The following is an 18,724-nucleotide window of genomic DNA, read 5'->3' as shown; positions in this document are numbered from 1 at the left end:
CTTAGCTTTGCCAGGTTGTATCCACACGCCACCTTCCCCCCCTCTGTTTCCAAGCTGATATGCCATTAAAATCAATTGAGAAATACTTCCTGACAGTCCATCCAGGACTCGACGTTAGCAAAATGGAAAATGACATTAAGGAGGACAATGAATTGAATTGAGTTTAATGTCCCCCCTTTTTCACAGCAGATCCTAATTTACATAGCGTTTCACCACAAAAGAGCTGACCTTATAAAAGCTGCCATTTGTACAGCAACTCTGCCTGAGTGTGGTTTAATCACGCTTTAGCAAAGAAGCCATGAGGGGGAGAGAAAACCCCTAACCAGCTCTTTAAAGTGTCTGTCTGCTTGCTTAAAAAGGGAAGGGAAATGAAAACACTGGCCATTGGGTCAATGTTGACTACTGTCCTAAGTGTTGTTTTCTCTCTATAAAAACCCCCTAGCATGGACAGGAGTGTTATATATTAACCCAACGTTGACTGTTAGCCGTTGACAAGGTGTGGTAACGATCATAACAATCCTCCCCTAATCCTCATATGAATATAATGAATGTTAAGCAACGTCAGCCTCAGACCCAAACGACGTGATATTAATAGTTGAACAGGTGCAAGGAGAAGGAGCTCCCCTCTCGTTAAATGAGATGTATGAATGAATGATATGAAGTGTAGAGAATAACGGTACCCTATTCCCTACATAGTGAACTACTTCTGACCAGGGCCCATAGGGTAGTGCACTATATAGGGAATAGGGAAGACATTTGGGACACTAACAACTGTGTGCACTGACACACACACACACACATACACACACACACAAAAAATGGTCAATGTCATGAATAATTCAATGGGTGGGCTGTCTGGAGAGGTCGGTCATCTTGACCTTTGTGACAGGAAGTGAAAGGAAGCTCTAGTAGCGAGGAAAAACCCACCAATCACCCTTCAGACACAACGCCATTATTAGATCCCCAAAACATAAGCTGATGTTGTAGAGCAGATGAACCCACTACAGCCAAGTTCTGCCTGATCAGAATACCCAGGATGTTGGTTTACTGAAGCTGTCCTGTGTTCTGACTGATCAGAATACCCAGGATGTTGGTTTACTGAAGCTGTCCTGTGTTCTGCCTGATCAGAATACCCAGGATGTTGGTTTACTGAAGCTGTCCTGTGTTCTGACTGATCAGAATACCCAGGATGTTGGTTTACTGAAGCTGTCCTGTGTTCTGACTGATCAGAATACCCAGGATGTTGGTTTACTGAAGCTGTCCTGTGTTCTGCCTGATCAGAATACCCAGGATGTTGCTTTACTGAAGCTGTCCTGTGTTCTGACTGATCAGAATACCCAGGATGTTGGTTTACTGAAGCTGTCCTGTGTTCTGACTGATCAGAATACCCAGGATGTTGGTTTACTGAAGCTGTCCTGTGTTCTGACTGATCAGAATACCCAGGATGTTGGTTTACTGAAGCTGTCCTGTGTTCTGACTGATCAGAATACCCAGGATGTTGGATTACTGAAGCTGTCCTGTGTTCTGACTGATCAGAATACCCAGGATGTTGGTTTACTGAAGCTGTCCTGTGTTCTGACTGATCAGAATACCCAGGATGTTGGTTTACTGAAGCTGTCCTGTGTTCTGCCTGATCAGAATACCCAGGATGTTGCTTTACTGAAGCTGTCCTGTGTTCTGACTGATCAGAATACCCAGGATGTTGGTTTACTGAAGCTGTCCTGTGTTCTGACTGATCAGAATACCCAGGATGTTGGTTTACTGAAGCTGTCCTGTGTTCTGCCTGATCAGAATACCCAGGATGTTGCTTTACTGAAGCTGTCCTGTGTTCTGACTGATCAGAATACCCAGGATGTTGGTTTACTGAAGCTGTCCTGTGTTCTGACTGATCAGAATACCCAGGATGTTGGTTTACTGAAGCTGTCCTGTGTTCTGACTGATCAGAATACCCAGGATGTTGGATTACTGAAGCTGTCCTGTGTTCTGACTGATCAGAATACCCAGGATGTTGGTTTACTGAAGCTGTCCTGTGTTCTGACTGATCAGAATACCCAGGATGTTGGTTTACTGAAGCTGTCCTGTGTTCTGACTGATCAGAATACCCAGGATGTTGGTTTACTGAAGCTGTCCTGTGTTCTGCCTGATCAGAATACCCAGGATGTTGCTTTACTGAAGCTGTCCTGTGTTCTGACTGATCAGAATACCCAGGATGTTGGTTTACTGAAGCTGTCCTGTGTTCTGACTGATCAGAATACCCAGGATGTTGGTTTACTGAAGCTGTCCTGTGTTCTGACTGATCAGAATACCCAGGATGTTGGTTTACTGAAGCTGTCCTGTGTTCTGCCTGATCAGAATACCCAGGATGTTGGTTTACTGAAGCTGTCCTGTGTTCTGACTGATCAGAATACCCAGGATGTTGGTTTACTGAAGCTGTCCTGTGTTCTGACTGATCAGAATACCCAGGATGTTGGTTTACTGAAGCTGTCCTGTGTTCTGACTGATCAGAATACCCAGGATGTTGGTTTACTGAAGCTGTCCTGTGTTCTGACTGATCAGAATACCCAGGATGTTGGTTTACTGAAGCTGTCCTGTGTTCTGACTGATCAGAATACCCAGGATGTTGGATTACTGAAGCTGTCCTGTGTTCTGACTGATCAGAATACCCAGGATGTTGGTTTACTGAAGCTGTCCTGTGTTCTGACTGATCAGAATACCCAGGATGTTGGTTTACTGAAGCTGTCCTGTGTTCTGCCTGATCAGAATACCCAGGATGTTGCTTTACTGAAGCTGTCCTGTGTTCTGACTGATCAGAATACCCAGGATGTTGGTTTACTGAAGCTGTCCTGTGTTCTGACTGATCAGAATACCCAGGATGTTGGTTTACTGAAGCTGTCCTGTGTTCTGACTGATCAGAATACCCAGGATGTTGGTTTACTGAAGCTGTCCTGTGTTCTGACTGATCAGAATACCCAGGATGTTGGTTTACTGAAGCTGTCCTGTGTTCTGACTGATCAGAATACCCAGGATGTTGGTTTACTGAAGCTGTCCTGTGTTCTGACTGATCAGAATACCCAGGATGTTGCTTTACTGAAGCTGTCCTGTGTTCTGACTGATCAGAATACCCAGGATGTTGGTTTACTGAAGCTGTCCTGTAGACCTACAGACTAGAGTAGAACATTTAAATAATTACAACAAATATTTATCTTTAAGTCAATAACCAATAGCTATCATATACAGAATAGGAGTAGTAGTGGCTGGGTTATTGTTGTCATTTTTTAAAGATGCACCGGGGTCAAACAACCAAATTCTGCAACAGCTGTTAAATCGGACCAACTTTTCTATTTTTTTCCTCCACAAAACCTAAAGCTGTAACAAAAGTCCAAAAGAAAATGGGATAAACAGATGTCTGGCTTGACTACAGGAAAATGGGACACATTTGGAATGATAAGTCTCCTAAACTCCAGTGAAAATGCCAGATCTGCCAGTTTGCCAGTTACTGTCCTGCATCATGCCAACTAGCAGTATGACTGCCCTGCCATGCCCTGCCATCTGGGAAAATGTTGCTGAGAGCGTTATCGATAATGGATCAGGAGACTGGACCGCTTAGCATACCCCAACAGTGCAAAACCCTCTCTCTCTCTCTCTCTCTCTCTCTCGATCTAGCTCCCTCCCTCCTTCTATCTCTCTCTCTCTAGCTCTCTCTCTCACTCACTCTTCCTTTCTCTCTCTCTCTCTCTCTCTCCCTTGCTCTCTCTATCTAGTTCCCTCCTTGTCTCTCTCTCTCTATCTAGCTCTCTCTCTCACTCTTCCTTCCTTTCTCTCTCTCTCTGTCTCTCTCTCTGTCTGTGTCTCTTTCTTTCTCTCTCTATAGAACAGTTAGATGTTTTGATTGTAACGTAATCGGACTTCCCTTGTCAGCCTCAACATTCCGTCCTTTCGGGTACCCAGTTGGACACTCTGTCCATGTACATGCAAAAACCCCACATTTCCAAGAAACCATTCGACACAGAACATAAGACACATCAATAAAAATATAACCTGATAGCCAATTAACAAAAAATTGTAAATAAAATATAAACGTTTCATACACATGTTTAAATGTCCATAGCTACAGCAAGAAGACCCAAACACACAGAGACAATAGCATAATGGATGGAGCTGTATTCTCTCTTCTCCTCATCCCTTGTGATGTTTATATACACTACATTAGCGCTGCAGTCACTGATAACTAGCGTTGCAGTGATTTCTGTCTGGATGGATGTACAGAGGGCTATAAGGAGAAAACCCTGGGCTCGTGGAAGGCGTCTACAGACAATAGCAGAGGCTAATGACATCCATCTGCTTTAGTGATACCACAGGACGGATCTACTCCCTCCTCTATGAAACCCACACCCAGACCCATTCACACACATTACAATGAAAATGTGAAGCTTTTTAAATCCACTTGTTTGAACTTCCACTACAATATCCTCATTTTTTTTGCTTCTCTTGTCTCTGTCATGGGATTCCATCCACTCTCCCCCCCCCTCCTTCTCTGTCATGTTCCTATTGGACTTCTGTTACACTCACATTGTTGGGTGAGATTGAAGCACAAAGTGCAGAGACACAGGATCCCTTTTTAACTGTGTTTTAGTCACAATACAAAGTCAAGCAATTTATGGGAAGAACAACTAGCGCTCCCTATGTCAGAGACGCCCTGTTTTAAAGTGCTCGCCTGACTTTGAAGCCCGAATACACAATATCACCGGCACCACAAGTGAAAAGACCTCGTGTTTCCTCTGCCTTCCCAGGGATCATAGCAGGCAAGGGAGAGGGACAGGGAGGGACCAGCTAGGCTACACGTTTCCACTGCTTCACACCATAACAAACCGGCTCGCTGTGAGACGCACAGAGCACTGGCAGGAGGTTATGTGAGACACAGCATTTTTAAACCTGTCATTGAATTACGGCTCAGACTTCTTCTGTTGTGTAGCAGTTCTATGGACTATTTGGACTGTCAGTCTGCAACGTCTTCCCTTCCCACTCAGTCAGCGCCACAGACACAAGTTAACCATAAATAAACAATACTAATAAAATACTGATAAAATACTGATAAAATACTAATAAAATACTAATAAAATACTAATAAAATACTAATAACATAATAATAAAATACTAATAAAATACTAATAACATAATAATAAAATACTAATAAAATACTGATAAAATAATAATAAAATACTAATAAAATACTAATAAAATACTAATAAAATACTAATAACATAATAATAAAATAATAATAAAATACTAATAAAATACTAATAAAATACTAATAAAATACTAATAACATAATAATAAAATACTAATAAAATACTAATAAAATACTAATAACATAATAATAAAATACTAATAAAATACTAATAAAATAATAATAAAATACTAATAAAATACTAATAACATAATAATAAAATAATAATAAAATACTAATAAAATACTAATAAAATACTGATAAAATAATAATAAAATACTAATAACATAATAATAAAATACTAATAAAATACTAATAAAATAATAATAAAATAATAATAAAATACTAATAAAATACTAATAACATAATAATAAAATAATAATAAAATACTAATAAAATACTAATAAAATACTGATAAAATAATAATAAAATACTAATAAAATGAAGCAACAACATTGCAGAGTGGTAACAGTGCTAAGCACAGAACTAGTCAAATCTACCTTGTCAACAAGTTATTATTAATACTGGACAGATGACATTACACACACACACACACACACACACACACACACACACACACACACACACACACCCACACACACACACACACACACACACACACACACACACACACACACACACACACACACACACCCACACCCACACACACACACACACTCACACACACACACACACACACACCCACACACACACACACACACACACACACACACACCCGCACACGCATGGACACATCACATCACACACGCTGTCATTCCACTGTCAAATAATGATGTCCGTTTCTCAACATATAGGAGGAAATATAGAAACACATGGAAACAGGTGGAAACACATGGAAACACATGGAAACACGTGTATAGATTTGTACAACTGAAGTAGTTCTGAAAAGCATCATTCTACCTCTACCTATTTCCACAAAACAATATTCCATTAGAGTCATAATACGCACATACATGAATACATATACAGTCATAATACAATAATGTGTAACAGCGTAAAATGAATGCGTAGATCCCAAAAATGCATACATGTGATTGTGAATACATTTAAACATTGATAAATTCTACCAGAGCTGCTCCAGTCCAGAATGTGAGTCGTCTGGGAGCTCTATGTTCCACTGGTTGACACATAGACTCTCTCACTGACTGACTGACTGAGTGAAGGCAGCAACTGGCCGGCCATATTTGATTACTAATAAGAGAGATGTTCCCTGTGTCAGATACCAAATACTCTCCGCTAAGCAAACAGCTATTCTAACAACTCAAACATTAGCATTGCTATCCACTGGTGGCCCATATTTCACCCTGGTTTAACTCATCACCTATCCCTCTCCTGGTTTCTCTATATTTAACCCTGGTCTAACTCATCATCTATCCCTCTCCTGGTTTCTCTATATTTAACCCTGGTTTAACTCATCATCTATCCCTCTCCTGGTTTCTCTATATTTAACCCTGGTTTAACTCATTACATTTTTACATTTTTAGTCATTTAGCAAACGCTCTTATCCAGAGCGACTTACAGTAGTGAATGCATACATTTCATAAAAAAATGTTCTGTGCTGGCCCCCCGTGGGAATCGAACCCACAACCCTGGTGTTGCAAACACCATGCTCTACCAACTGAGCTACAGGGACCATCTTTCCCTCTCCCAACATACTTGTTCACATCCAATGAACTACGACTGAGAAAACTGTGCTCGGCCAGTAGCAGTAACAATATATCTAACGTGATACCAAGCTCTCCTGGACAGTGGGCCCATTTAGGAAGGCAGCCAAGCACTCAGATTCACATAGATATACAGTATAGTGGAATAAATGACAGAGTACTGAATAAAACACTTGTTCGCAAATTAGGAGGCAGCCATTCAATGATACATGTCTGAATGTAAAGCCAAGCGCACTCCAGGCATAAACAACTGACTTCCTCACAGCAGGGCAGAGCACAGAGAGAGGAAAGGCCGAGGAAACTGTTTCCCCTGACAACTCACTAGCAATTACCCAATCCCCACAGAGACCTCCTGGTTTCCAAGTCAACCCACCTGTGCAACAACGCAGCAGAACAACAAACACAGAGACAGCACAATGCAGAGAGACAGAGAGACAGAAGTCGGGCACCACAGAGTCCCCAGGATGACTACAACGACAGTCCCCAGAATGACTACAACAACCATGACCATCCCACTCCGTACATACACACAGCACACGCCACACGACTACACCAGAACAGAGAAAAGAACTGTACCAAACAGCGGTGTGTTTCTTACCTGTCGATGATAACGGGGTCTGAGGGAGTCTCGTTTCTGTTGCCACAACTCTTCTTATCACAACACCGACTAGAGAGGACAAAACGATGATGTTATCAAGTCAGGTTCACACAGGCAGACCAATTCTGATCCGTTGCCCCTTTTATAGGCAAAAGATCCACATCTTGATTGGTTCAAAAAAATATCAGATTTGGGCTGCATGTGTAAACTGCAGCCCAAAGAGGTTCACACAGCGTGGATCTTCCCATGTTTAATTGTTACTTAGTAACATTTTCTTTTAATTTTTTAATTGTATATTTATCTAAGCATGACAGTGTTTAGATAATGATTGTTGCTGAGCTGTGCCTGTATGCCTGGCGCTAGCTGTCTGTCTGTGTGCTGATTGGTATGGAACCTAGTCAGTCTCGCCACGCAGGGTAAACGGGTAAACATCTCCTCGTCTGTGTCCCAAATGGAACCCTATTCCTATAGACCTCTGGTCAAATGTAGTGCACTATGTAGGGAATAGGGTGCCATTTGGGACGTACCCCATAGCATTGCCGAGCACTGCTGCTGCACCGTTTGCTAGTCTCAGGGAGACAACATGTTTGTGGTGTTGTCTCTAGCACTGAACTGAGAACAGAAGATGCCAGGAGGCTGGGGAATCGTCTTTCCACAGCTTCAGCTTTTTGTTTCCCTCTAATTGTCAAGCTGTTAATTCTGGAGAGGATGCAGACGGCCATCTTCAAACCAGCCTTCCTGTGATAGGCCAGATATTCAATAGAGCGCTCAGAAGCCATGTAGCTCCTGCATCAATCTTTTACTGAAGTAGCATTGTCTGGGTTTAGCCGGTGTTGCTGGTTCTGGTTCTGGTGCTGGTTCTGGTGCTGGTTCTGGTGCTGGGGTCTAGCCAGAGCTACCGATGGGGAAAGGACCGGACCCAATACTGTCTGGTACAGTTTTATTCATGTTGAAATTATACCAAAATGTTATGCTTCATTCTCACTTTTTGTTTGTGTTTTTTTGAAAGCCTAGTTGTATGATGGCTCCATGTCCAGATGAGCTAACTGAACACCATATGGTCTGGGGAGTGTGTGAAGCTCTTTAAAGCTAGCTGCTGAGAGTTAAAGTGATTAAAAAAGTCTAACAGTCCTCCACTTCTAGATCTCCAAACCACATCTGTGTTTTCAACGGAAACGGTCTTTACTACAAGCAGTGTGTGTACACACACACACCTCTGAAACATTCATTGATATGCAAACCATCATCTAAAGAGAAAACATAGCTTTTGTTGTACATTATGTCGTGGTGATGAGGTGTAGTTCGGCCCACTTGGAGCAGGATGTCGCCTGCTGTGTGGGTCAGCTCATGATAAACAGGGATTCAACGCAGGGGTAAGATTATCAAAGCTCCGTTTCTGGGTTATTATTCCGCCCGTTGACAGAACACAGGAATGTGCCGTCATCAGCGACCTGTTTCTCTGTTCTGTGTCTGTTGTCAGTTGACCAATCAAACCCAACTATAGTAGTTTAAAACCGATACAGGGATTCTGGCCTGTAATTCCTAATGGTCATTGAATGAAACCTCCCCAGTTATAATATTCCACTTCGCATAGTGTTATGTCTGAGAACAGGCAGCCTGTGTAACATTGGCTATGAGTCTGCCGATATGAATCGACGTGTTTTCATTGCAACAAGAGATTGAGGTTTATGGGTTAATACATCTAGTAAGGAGCATCCTCAAAACCCTCAACTCAGCATTTTAATAACAAAGCAAAGAAATATTTAAAAAATACATTAAAAATATACAAGCATATATTAAAAGGAGGTTGAAATGTAGCTAATCGCCGTGATAAAGCTCTTACCTGCACATGATTTCGTGTGTGAGAAGCACTCGGCACATCTCTGGGTTTTTATCTTGACCTTCATAGATTATAGCCTTGGAATCAAAGCGAGAAAGACATCGAACTGAATAACACGCTGCACATGTGCCGTTCTCTGTGGGCTATAGGATATAAGCCTCAACCTACACCACAATAACATTCAATTCATAAATTACTCAATTCATTATTTTATTGATTACTAATTCATAAAGTATATAGACCTACTAATATTGACACATAGGTCTACATACAGCAATTGTATAGTTTATGATTTATAGGTTATATTGTAAGTTGAAGATATAAATTCATTTCTCGTAGATAATTCCCAAACAATTACTTTCTTTAAAAATGTATATTTATATATATATATTGTAATGTAAATAAATAGCCTAATTGATTTGCTAGACCACAACAACAACAAAAATGTCAAATAGGTTAATATGTGTATTATGTTGTTTGTATATTTTTTATTCATTATCCCAGGATAATACCAATCACACGTGGGTTCTCAGCTGCAGATGGGCGATGTAAATAATACTCATTTCCGTATACATCAGCGCCATTCTAATCTACAGATATTTGAGGGGGGAAAGAGCTAATGGGCAAGCTGTTGTTTATTTTGAGCCGCTAACAATGATTTTTCTCGGATAAAAAAAAAATCGTTGTCGGGGGTTCGGTAGAGTAATTCTTGAGCATTGGCTTTAACAGATGGCGTGGAGCTGTAGGTGCGCTCGGCCTCAGTCTGTCTGTCTCCCTCCCCTCGTTCTGCCCCGGGTCTGTGATGCACGGCTACAGCTCGACAACAGCAGCCTGCCTATCCCGCTCGCATCGCCGTTACATCTTGGATGAATGTAAAACCAAAGAAGCGCTGCTTTTAATCAAAGATAAACTCTTTATAATTAGCAATTAAGCAAAACGCATGACACACTATAGGGCCTATCACAATTGTATTTACAATGAGTAACAACGCTGCTATAGCAAGAGGGGACAAGCGGGTGAATAAATACATAAATAAAACACTACATCAAATATTTCACAGCAAAATGAGATAGGGATTTTAAATGTTTTTTAGCGCTTGTGGTAATAGTTGAAAACACACCGAACAGCTCTGTTCCATTGGAGGTGAGAGGGGTACCACACAGGCTACTACATCTATATATGAGGGATTTGGGGAGTAGTGCAGTTATCATCGTGTGATTTATTTCCCGTGTCTCGGCTGAAGAAACAGAAATCCATAAACTGACGGTTCAGCGTCATTGACTCTCTGATCATAGACAGACCTATAGGCTATAGAAAGTACAGTCACGAATCTAACACGGAGCCTATATTTCCTATATAATAATAACAGGTGAAGATATGAATAAACAAAGCGGTATTAATAATGCTATTTAACCCTAGACACTGAAGCTAGAAGCTATTCGGTGAACTTGGAGGAGTGCACTTAACAATAAGCCCGTACTAGCCGAGAGTGACTTCCGAAAACATTCAGGTTGAGGAAACGCGCCACATTGTCCACTCAAGTGGCCTCTCATAGTAAAAAGAGGCTCTTGTTATTAAACCGAGACTTCCGTTTAGCAATAATAGTCTGGTCTGTTTGTCACAATAAATGATTATTTCAACATTTCTGAACTGATGGGACTGTCAACGCACAATTACTACGTAGCAGATAAGACCTATGTTTGTTGAAGGCTACGTCATCCCATCTATTAGAACATAAGCGGAATTAGGGGATAATTTACTAACATGCGCTCACGAGCCAATACGCAAAGCACCGTAGACCTACAAAACCGATTCATTTCACTAACCGTAATATCAGCAAAAATATTTTATAGCATTCTCCAAAAAAATATATATAATATCTCATGTCAAGTATAATCACGATTTAAAAAAAAAGGGAAATTAAATAAACCCTATTAAACACTTTTGCATATGGCTGCAAATTACATAAACATGAAGAGGACCTTGCACGGGTATACGGGAGACCCCTGGAGCTGACAACCCGAATTAAAGAGAGGCCACTAAAGGTTATTATTTTAATTAACTATATACCGGATAACTACAACTGTCCATGTCTATATAGGCGATTCACAAAGTTGTATAAAATAAAAAATAATAACAACAATACAATCGCTCCAAACCGAGAGCGAGCTGATTTATAGTGAAATAAAAACGATTAAAAAAAACGCAACCACACAGGCTCCTAATAACTTACAGGCTCATAATTGAAGCATATATCTCCTGTAATAGGGTCAATTCTAAAACCACGCACGTTTCCACAACACACGTTATATTTCAAGCACCATAAGCATACAATTTGGCATTGCAGATAATTATATATATATAAAAAAAATCTTACCTGTTTTGTCATGGAATCAATTAATCGTACGAAAAGATCTTGTTCTGTTCTGACACCTGTGAATAAAGTATATATATATATTTTTTAAGTATCTTGTCATTTACACTGTGATTTTGTTTACACATTATATTTTAGAAAATATATGCGCCAAGTCTTACCATTTTTACTGACATAAAATGAATATAATAAAACACGTTTAAAAAAATTTTTTTTTTTATATAAAACATGTATCATCATAATATATTTTCATTATCACCATCTGGTTACCGTCAGGTTAAAACGTGGATTAATATCTGATTCCCACGCATCGCTAACTGAGCGTGGATTAACCATGGACAACGCTCGCTGACACCGACAGGCAATTTACCACTTTAAAAAATGGAACCCAATATCAGCCTAACAACCACCATACAACGTTATCTGACGGAATCAATGTCCAAGCATGCAGCCCTGATTTGTACTTATTCACTTCATAATAATCAGACACAGTTTTTTTTTTTCTTATCAGTAGCTGTGAACACTTACCGTTGCTGTACAATAATTGTAGTTTGTAGTGGATCCCATTGTTAGTTTTTTCACTGTTTGGTTCCTGAAAATAATGAGCATTGAATCAGTGTCACATACATTTACTGTGTTATGTTGATATTTGTCTTGATGTGGTAATTATGAGGTCACAAAATAGACTATTATGAAGGGGTCAAGTGGGGGGAAATGTGTGTGTGTGTGTGTGTGTGTGTGTGGGGGGGGGGAGGGGGGGGAGGGGGTATCTATCTATGTAGAGTAAAAAAAACAACTAAATGTACAAAATAATTTTGTGACATTCGAAGTCATTTAGAAAATCCACAAAACTGCACGTGTCTCCTCCACCGCCTATGACGTGTTCCTGCCTTTACCACCAAATGATGAACTGTTTAGGTGAAAATAAAAAAAATACTTGAATAAAATGGGACGATATTCCAAAAGAAATGGCGCTTACTTTGTCCTTCTCCACAAAGTCCACATAAGCTGTCCGTTCGATCTCCACGGGCTGCCCTTGCCTGTCATACAGCGCAAGAACGAAGTGGAAAAAGTTGGATTTTCTGAGGTTGGACGGTGGTTGCTTCTCGTAGTGTGCCCGAGCCAAACCCACACCGCTGCGGGGAGAAGAGAGAGGAGCACCTCGGTTAGATGGAGAGAAACACTGGAGATGGAGGTAGCATCAGATGAAAACATTGGGAGATGGTGAAAGGCACGTTTTTAGAGACAAGAGATTTCTTGATTTGTCACTTTAACAGTAATATGATGTAATGAGCGTTGGAGAAAGTGGCGAAGAGAAGAGGCGCATAGGGAGATTGTAATTGATACATGGCAATGTGGGGATTTAGGGGCAATCTGAGAAATGCATTAAAAATTGGATGTTTGGCAAACGTACCTTTGGGCGGCTGTGTTCGCATCCACTACCCCAGATGTGTGCATCCACGAGCGGACCGAGTTCATCCCGCTGCCCAGCGGTTCCTCTTTCATAGTCGTCCCTCCTCTAGGTAAGCCTATATTTTCCTGAATTCCAAACATTAAAACAGTTTCGTACAAACCCGCTCCAGCCAAATGAGAGTAATAGGAAGGTAGTTGTTGAAGAGCAATTTTTCCTTCTTGGTGGTTGACAAATAACAGTAAAATAAGTTTGTTGTGGTTAAACGTGTAGAAACGAAATAAAAGTCCCAGTTGAGTTCACAAGTCCTGTCTCCTTGAGCCCGTCCTGTGTTGGCACGACATGAACAATTTACAGAATGGGTTACTGTAGTCTATCTCTGTAGCTGGTGGGAACGTGATCCTAGTCGTTGAAGAAGTCGTTCAAATAGCAGGATATGGTTGTAGTTGCTTCTGTTTTATTCAAGTTTTTTATTCGAAATGCGTTTGAAGAAAACTTTTTGTTTTTGGTGATGTCTCCTCAAGCTGGAGTCATCATACAACAAGCATTTAAAAAAAAAAAAACCTTCAGTTGAATCGACCACTTCTGGCAATGCGCTCCAGCTCCAAAAGACAAATAAACCAAATGATTACTACGGAGGTGTTCCTGGACACAGGAGAGGTTGATGAGAGGCCTTTAGCGTCTTGCAGAATGGATGGAAGCATACAAAACTCAACCCCTCTATCCCGGAGGAGTGGAACCTTTCCCGGGAGCCAAAACTCTAAACCCACGGGATGCGCGCTGTCACGATATGACGCGTTGGTGGGGCGGGGCTTCGGCCATATATGGAGCAGTGACACGTCGTGTCCCTGAACGAGCTTCATTCTGGAGAGTCCTACATGCAATAGCTGCCTGGCTGAAACCCGAGAGCTCCAAACAAGACAAGCTCTACTTTTTTCCCCCTCCATTATTAAATGTAGAGATTTCCCACTCAAATGCACATCCTGTGACGTTAATATTCACTGTACATGAAATCCTAAAGGACAGAGTCCAGCCGATACAACATATTGTAGGGAAGGGAGCAGGAATTGTCACTAAATACTTTACCCAGGTAGGCTGTTATGTCATGTTCTCAGCAATTAATGAGTAAATATCGACTAAAAGACCGAGGGAAGCGCATAACATGTCTATAGGAGCATAAAGGAAGGACTTTCCAATCCATTTGGTCAAAACTAGATACAAGGATATATTTCACTATTACTATTTGTTCGGGCTTTTCCAAATCTAAATTGGCATGTTTTATAGAGGTGTTCGCCAGTGCATATATAGTCAAAGTGAATCAATGCTATTTTAATGCAGCCATGTTACAAGTGATGGAATATAACGCGTCTCTCATGACAAAGTAAAATAACTGTGCTGCAGACAGTAGCCCAGGTATTAGTATCTTTATAACTGTGCTGCAGACAGTAGCCCAGGTATTAGTATCTTTATAACTGTGCTGCAGACAGTAGCCCGGGTATTAGTATCTTTATAACTGTGCTGCAGACAGTAGCCCAGGTATTAGTATCTTTATAAAGGGAAATGTGTCAGATGGCTGTATCCCAGACTAAGGACTCGTATGGATTCAACGTGCAGTACTTCATGTCTGTCATGAAGTTTCTAAACACCAGGGCATCATTACAACGTGTTATCCTAATGCAATGCACAGGTTGTATGTGTGCTATACATTACTGTTCAATACGATAGTTGATTTAGTTTAATGTGGGTGTACATCATTCTATTCAGTGAACGGACTCAGGGGATGCACGGTGTCCAACCTCTCTCTTCTGAAGAACAGACCTGTATTTTATCACAATAAAGAAACACTCTTAAATAGCCTACAATAATATGACGGTAATAGGTATTTCTCCTTCAGGGCAATGCTTTCTAGTTGCCAAGTGGCAGACCTTTTTTTTAAGCTATATTTTTTACATTTTAATTAATCGGCAAAAAAAAAAGTGAAGTCCGATTTGGGTTATCAGGGGACCCCACAGCCCCGTGCACTAAAGGGGTGGGATGGGTGTACGTGGAACGGAAGAGAGATGTGTTTTAGACAGCATTTTGCTGGGGTTGGGGGTTAATGACTATTGCCAAAGATAAGTGAATTATCAAAGCGGCTGTTGTTCTTCCGTCGTCTCTAAATCCATTCCTTTCCCGGCCCTGCACGTCCTAATTAAATACGTAAGTATAATAAAACCGCATTTTATTACTATTTTAGGATAATATCGTTAGGCTATTCTATTTCTAGACAATTTACAATTTATTGATTTACAATTTACTGTGTCAACCCGGGTAATATTGTACTAAGTGTTCATTTTAATGGGTTCATATGCAAATTGCTTATAAATTATTATTTGCTCGATAAATTGATGTACCGTAGAACAAATGTCACCAATGCCGTGTTTGCAGCGTTGCAAGTAAAATGTTATAACGTTGAAATAGAGTGCACTTGACTTTTTTAGTTTTTTTTTCTCTAAATATGTTATTTCAATTGGTCATAAATTAAGTTACTTGCCAACATTTGTATTTTTTTTTTTTTTATCTCAGTATAATTCTGTCTTGGAAACTGCATATTGCACCAAGCAGCCTAATGATAGACTACTGTATGTTTAATGCCGATTATACACCAAAGGGCCTTAAATCTGATGGCCAAAGTAGGGTTTTTAGGACAGGTCCTGTTCTAACTGATACTGTTGACTGGAGAGAAAGAGGTTCTAGGACAGTTCGACAACCCCATCACGTAGGTAACGACCCCCGTCATAAAAAAAGGAGTTTTAAACCTTATTTGACAACAAATGCAGCTGCTCCTCTATTTTGGACGATATTAGGCGAAAATGAATGCAAATCTGTGTTGGGAGCCATCTGGACAGGAATAGGGAATCAGCTGCTGCCACAACAGGCGCTGAGCCTGAATCTATTTCAGCTCATTTTCTAGGATCATCTGGTCGCGTGCTAAATGCGCTCTTTCATTTCCACCAAGTTTTAACTTTGACTTCCTCTCTAACTGCTTCCGTCAGACAGACGGAAATTAATCAAGGTGCTTAGGACGATTTTATTTTATTTTTTTAACACACGAAAAAAAACGGGACGTTGATGGACATATAAGTGCATATTTTAATTTATGATCATGTCTCAATTTGACATATGAGTGCTTCTCGCACGTGCTTATTCTGCGGCGTGTTTAGACATCAGCAACACACGCAGCGACATCTCAACAAGTCATGATGTTGATGCACGGATAGATTATTACTTAGCCACAAAAACTCATAAAAAAACAATAGCATAATAAGTCAAGATAAACAATAATAATAATATTAATAATAATGCGTCTATTATATTCTAATATCAAGTCACTAAAAAGCTGGTGTATATTTTGCATTCAACATGAACTGTGCGTGTAGCCCGAACTGCTCTCATCATAAGGACCGTGCGTGTGGATTTAGTTGTAAAAGATCGCTAATGTTATATCTCATTTGGAGAAGTGTGCTAATGGTGAACGCTAGACAAAAAAACAAAACCCACAATGTTAGTCATGCAGGAGGTGTGTTGGTTTGAATAAGATTTGCTTGGTGTTGCCAAGACCTCCGGAAGAAAACGACCCTCCTCCTTATTGTGTGTGAAGTGTTCCTTTTGTGTGAATTTACGGGGTGAGGCTTCAATGATCCCCCACAAATTTGCATTTAAATAGCGACATCAACCGATTCGCGTGCCACACACCAGTGGGTTTCCCAGATGTCAAGGCAAAGTCGGTGAGATGGCCATAGCCCAGCTGTCCTCTCCTCTCCTCCAGTCGCAACATCATACCAAAGCACAGAGAGAGAAAGACTAAATATACCAAGGTTTTGCTGTTTTCATCTCCGATCGCTAAAGCAGCGTGTCGTGTTACTGACTGTACAGTAGGCTATATAACCCGATGCTGTGGCAGCAGAAAAATGAACAGACTTCACTGAGTGAGGAAACATAGCTAGAATAAAAAATATCCAACAATACGCGATTTATATTATTGTTTTCAACGGGACATGGTTTCATTACATTGCTAGATAGTCCACATATTTATTAAAGCCAGCCTGGATGCGAAAGCTCACAATAAGTAGCGACAGAGAGTTTTATTGGCATGACATGGACATGAAATAAAATAAGAGACTAATTGACAATGCTAAAATATTGAACACGGGACTCTCTCAAACGGAGACATTAGTTAGGGAAGTCTTTTATCACGGAAATGTCCATTTCTCTGCAGCCTAAATATGCAAGTCAGCTTGTGATTGATGGCAGGTTGGGCAATATAGGGGTCTTGCTTTCACGTTAGAGCACAAATGAACTTGAAAGCTTTGTGTGGCTGTTAGAAACGTGATTTAACATAAAGCAAACTTCTTTTAGATGCAGTTGAATCATCCATATATAAAATATTTTCAGATATAGTTGAAAGAGTCCTCCTTCACTTCAGACAAATATCGAAATTCAGCACTTTCCTATATTTTCACTTTTACAGCCTCCTCTCTCTCGCTCTCTCCACTGTGTGTGTGTGTTTGCGTGTGTGTTTGCGTGTGTGTTTGTAGTAGGCCTACTGCACCATCATCAACCAAATGTCAGAGCTGAGTGACTGCGCATCAACAACACTCAACTGCATCTATGACAGTTTCTCAGTTGCATAGATTATTATTCCCTAATCATCACATAATAAATGACACAATTAACTGTTAGATAGCACATGAAGTTAAAATATATAGGCAAGTCACTAACAACGTGCATGTCAGACGGGATCTTATTTTAAAACGAAAATCACATTTCTTACTCGTAAAATGTTCTTAATATTTATGGCAAAACAACATGCTTTTAATTTGTTTCAATAACCATAAATATGCAGCTCATAACTCAACACTTAAACAAAGGGTCGCCTCTGCTTTATAAGCACTGCGTCTTTTCCCCGTGGCTTGTTTCATATTCAATGTTGTTAATGATTACAGCAAATCAAACATTAGTGTTGGCAAAACTACGAACACTTAATGTGCCTTCAGAAAGTATTCATACCCCTTGACTTATTCCACATTTTATTGTGTTACAGCCTGAATTCAAAATTGATAAAATATTTTTTTTCTCACCCATCTACACACAATAATAATGACAAAGTGAAAACATGTTTTTAGAATTTTTTGTAAATTTATTGCAAATTAAATACAAAAATATCTAATTTACATAAGTATTCAACCCCCTGGATCAATGCATGTTAGAATCACATTTGACAGCAATTGCAGCTGTGAGTCTTTCTGAGTAAGTCTCTAAGAGCTTTGCACACCTGAACTGTACAATATTTGCATATTATTCTTTTAAAAATGATTTAAGCTCTATCACGTTGGTTGTTGATCATTGCTAGACAATGATTTTCAAGTCTTGCCATAGATTTCCAAGCAGATTTAAGTCAAAACTGTAACTAGGCCACTCAGGAACATTAACAGTCTTCTTGGTAAGTAACTCCAGTGTAGATTTGGCATTGTGTTTTAGGTTATTGTCCTTCTGAAAGATGAATTCATCTCCCAGTGTCTGGTGGAAAGCAGACTGAACTAGGTTTTC

General features: G+C 40.1%; 1 protein-coding gene across 1 annotated transcript; it reads right to left on the bottom strand.

Moving 5' to 3' along the window:
* Positions 1-7,495: 7,495 nt before the first annotated feature.
* LOC115190198 (transcription factor COE3) lies at positions 7,496-14,038 on the bottom strand. The gene is made up of 6 exons (XM_029748695.1): positions 13,139-14,038; positions 12,704-12,860; positions 12,253-12,316; positions 11,728-11,783; positions 9,354-9,427; positions 7,496-7,579 (listed from the first exon to the last, which is right to left on the bottom strand). The coding sequence occupies exons 1-6, from the start codon at positions 13,276-13,278 to the stop codon at positions 7,507-7,509; spliced, it is 564 nt and encodes a 187-aa protein (XP_029604555.1). The 5' UTR covers positions 13,279-14,038; the 3' UTR covers positions 7,496-7,506.
* Positions 14,039-18,724: the final 4,686 nt, after the last annotated feature.

The sequence above is a fragment of the Salmo trutta genome, unplaced genomic scaffold (assembly GCF_901001165.1).
Source record: "Salmo trutta unplaced genomic scaffold, fSalTru1.1, whole genome shotgun sequence".
In the NCBI taxonomy this organism is placed as follows: Eukaryota; Metazoa; Chordata; class Actinopteri; order Salmoniformes; family Salmonidae; genus Salmo; species Salmo trutta.
Note: the sequence above shows the minus strand (reverse complement) of the source record. Positions and strands in the feature narration are given on the sequence as shown.

Coding starts and splice junctions, on each gene's coding strand:
- LOC115190198 (XM_029748695.1), bottom strand. CDS start 13,278: ATGTTTGGAATTCAGGAAAATATAGGCTTACCTAGAGGAGGGACGACT. Junction 11,784..12,252: donor ACAATTATTGTACAGCAACG/GTAAGTGTTCAC, acceptor CTTTATTCACAG/GTGTCAGAACAGAACAAGAT. Junction 7,580..9,353: donor ACACACGAAATCATGTGCAG/GTAAGAGCTTTA, acceptor TGTCCTCTCTAG/TCGGTGTTGTGATAAGAAGA.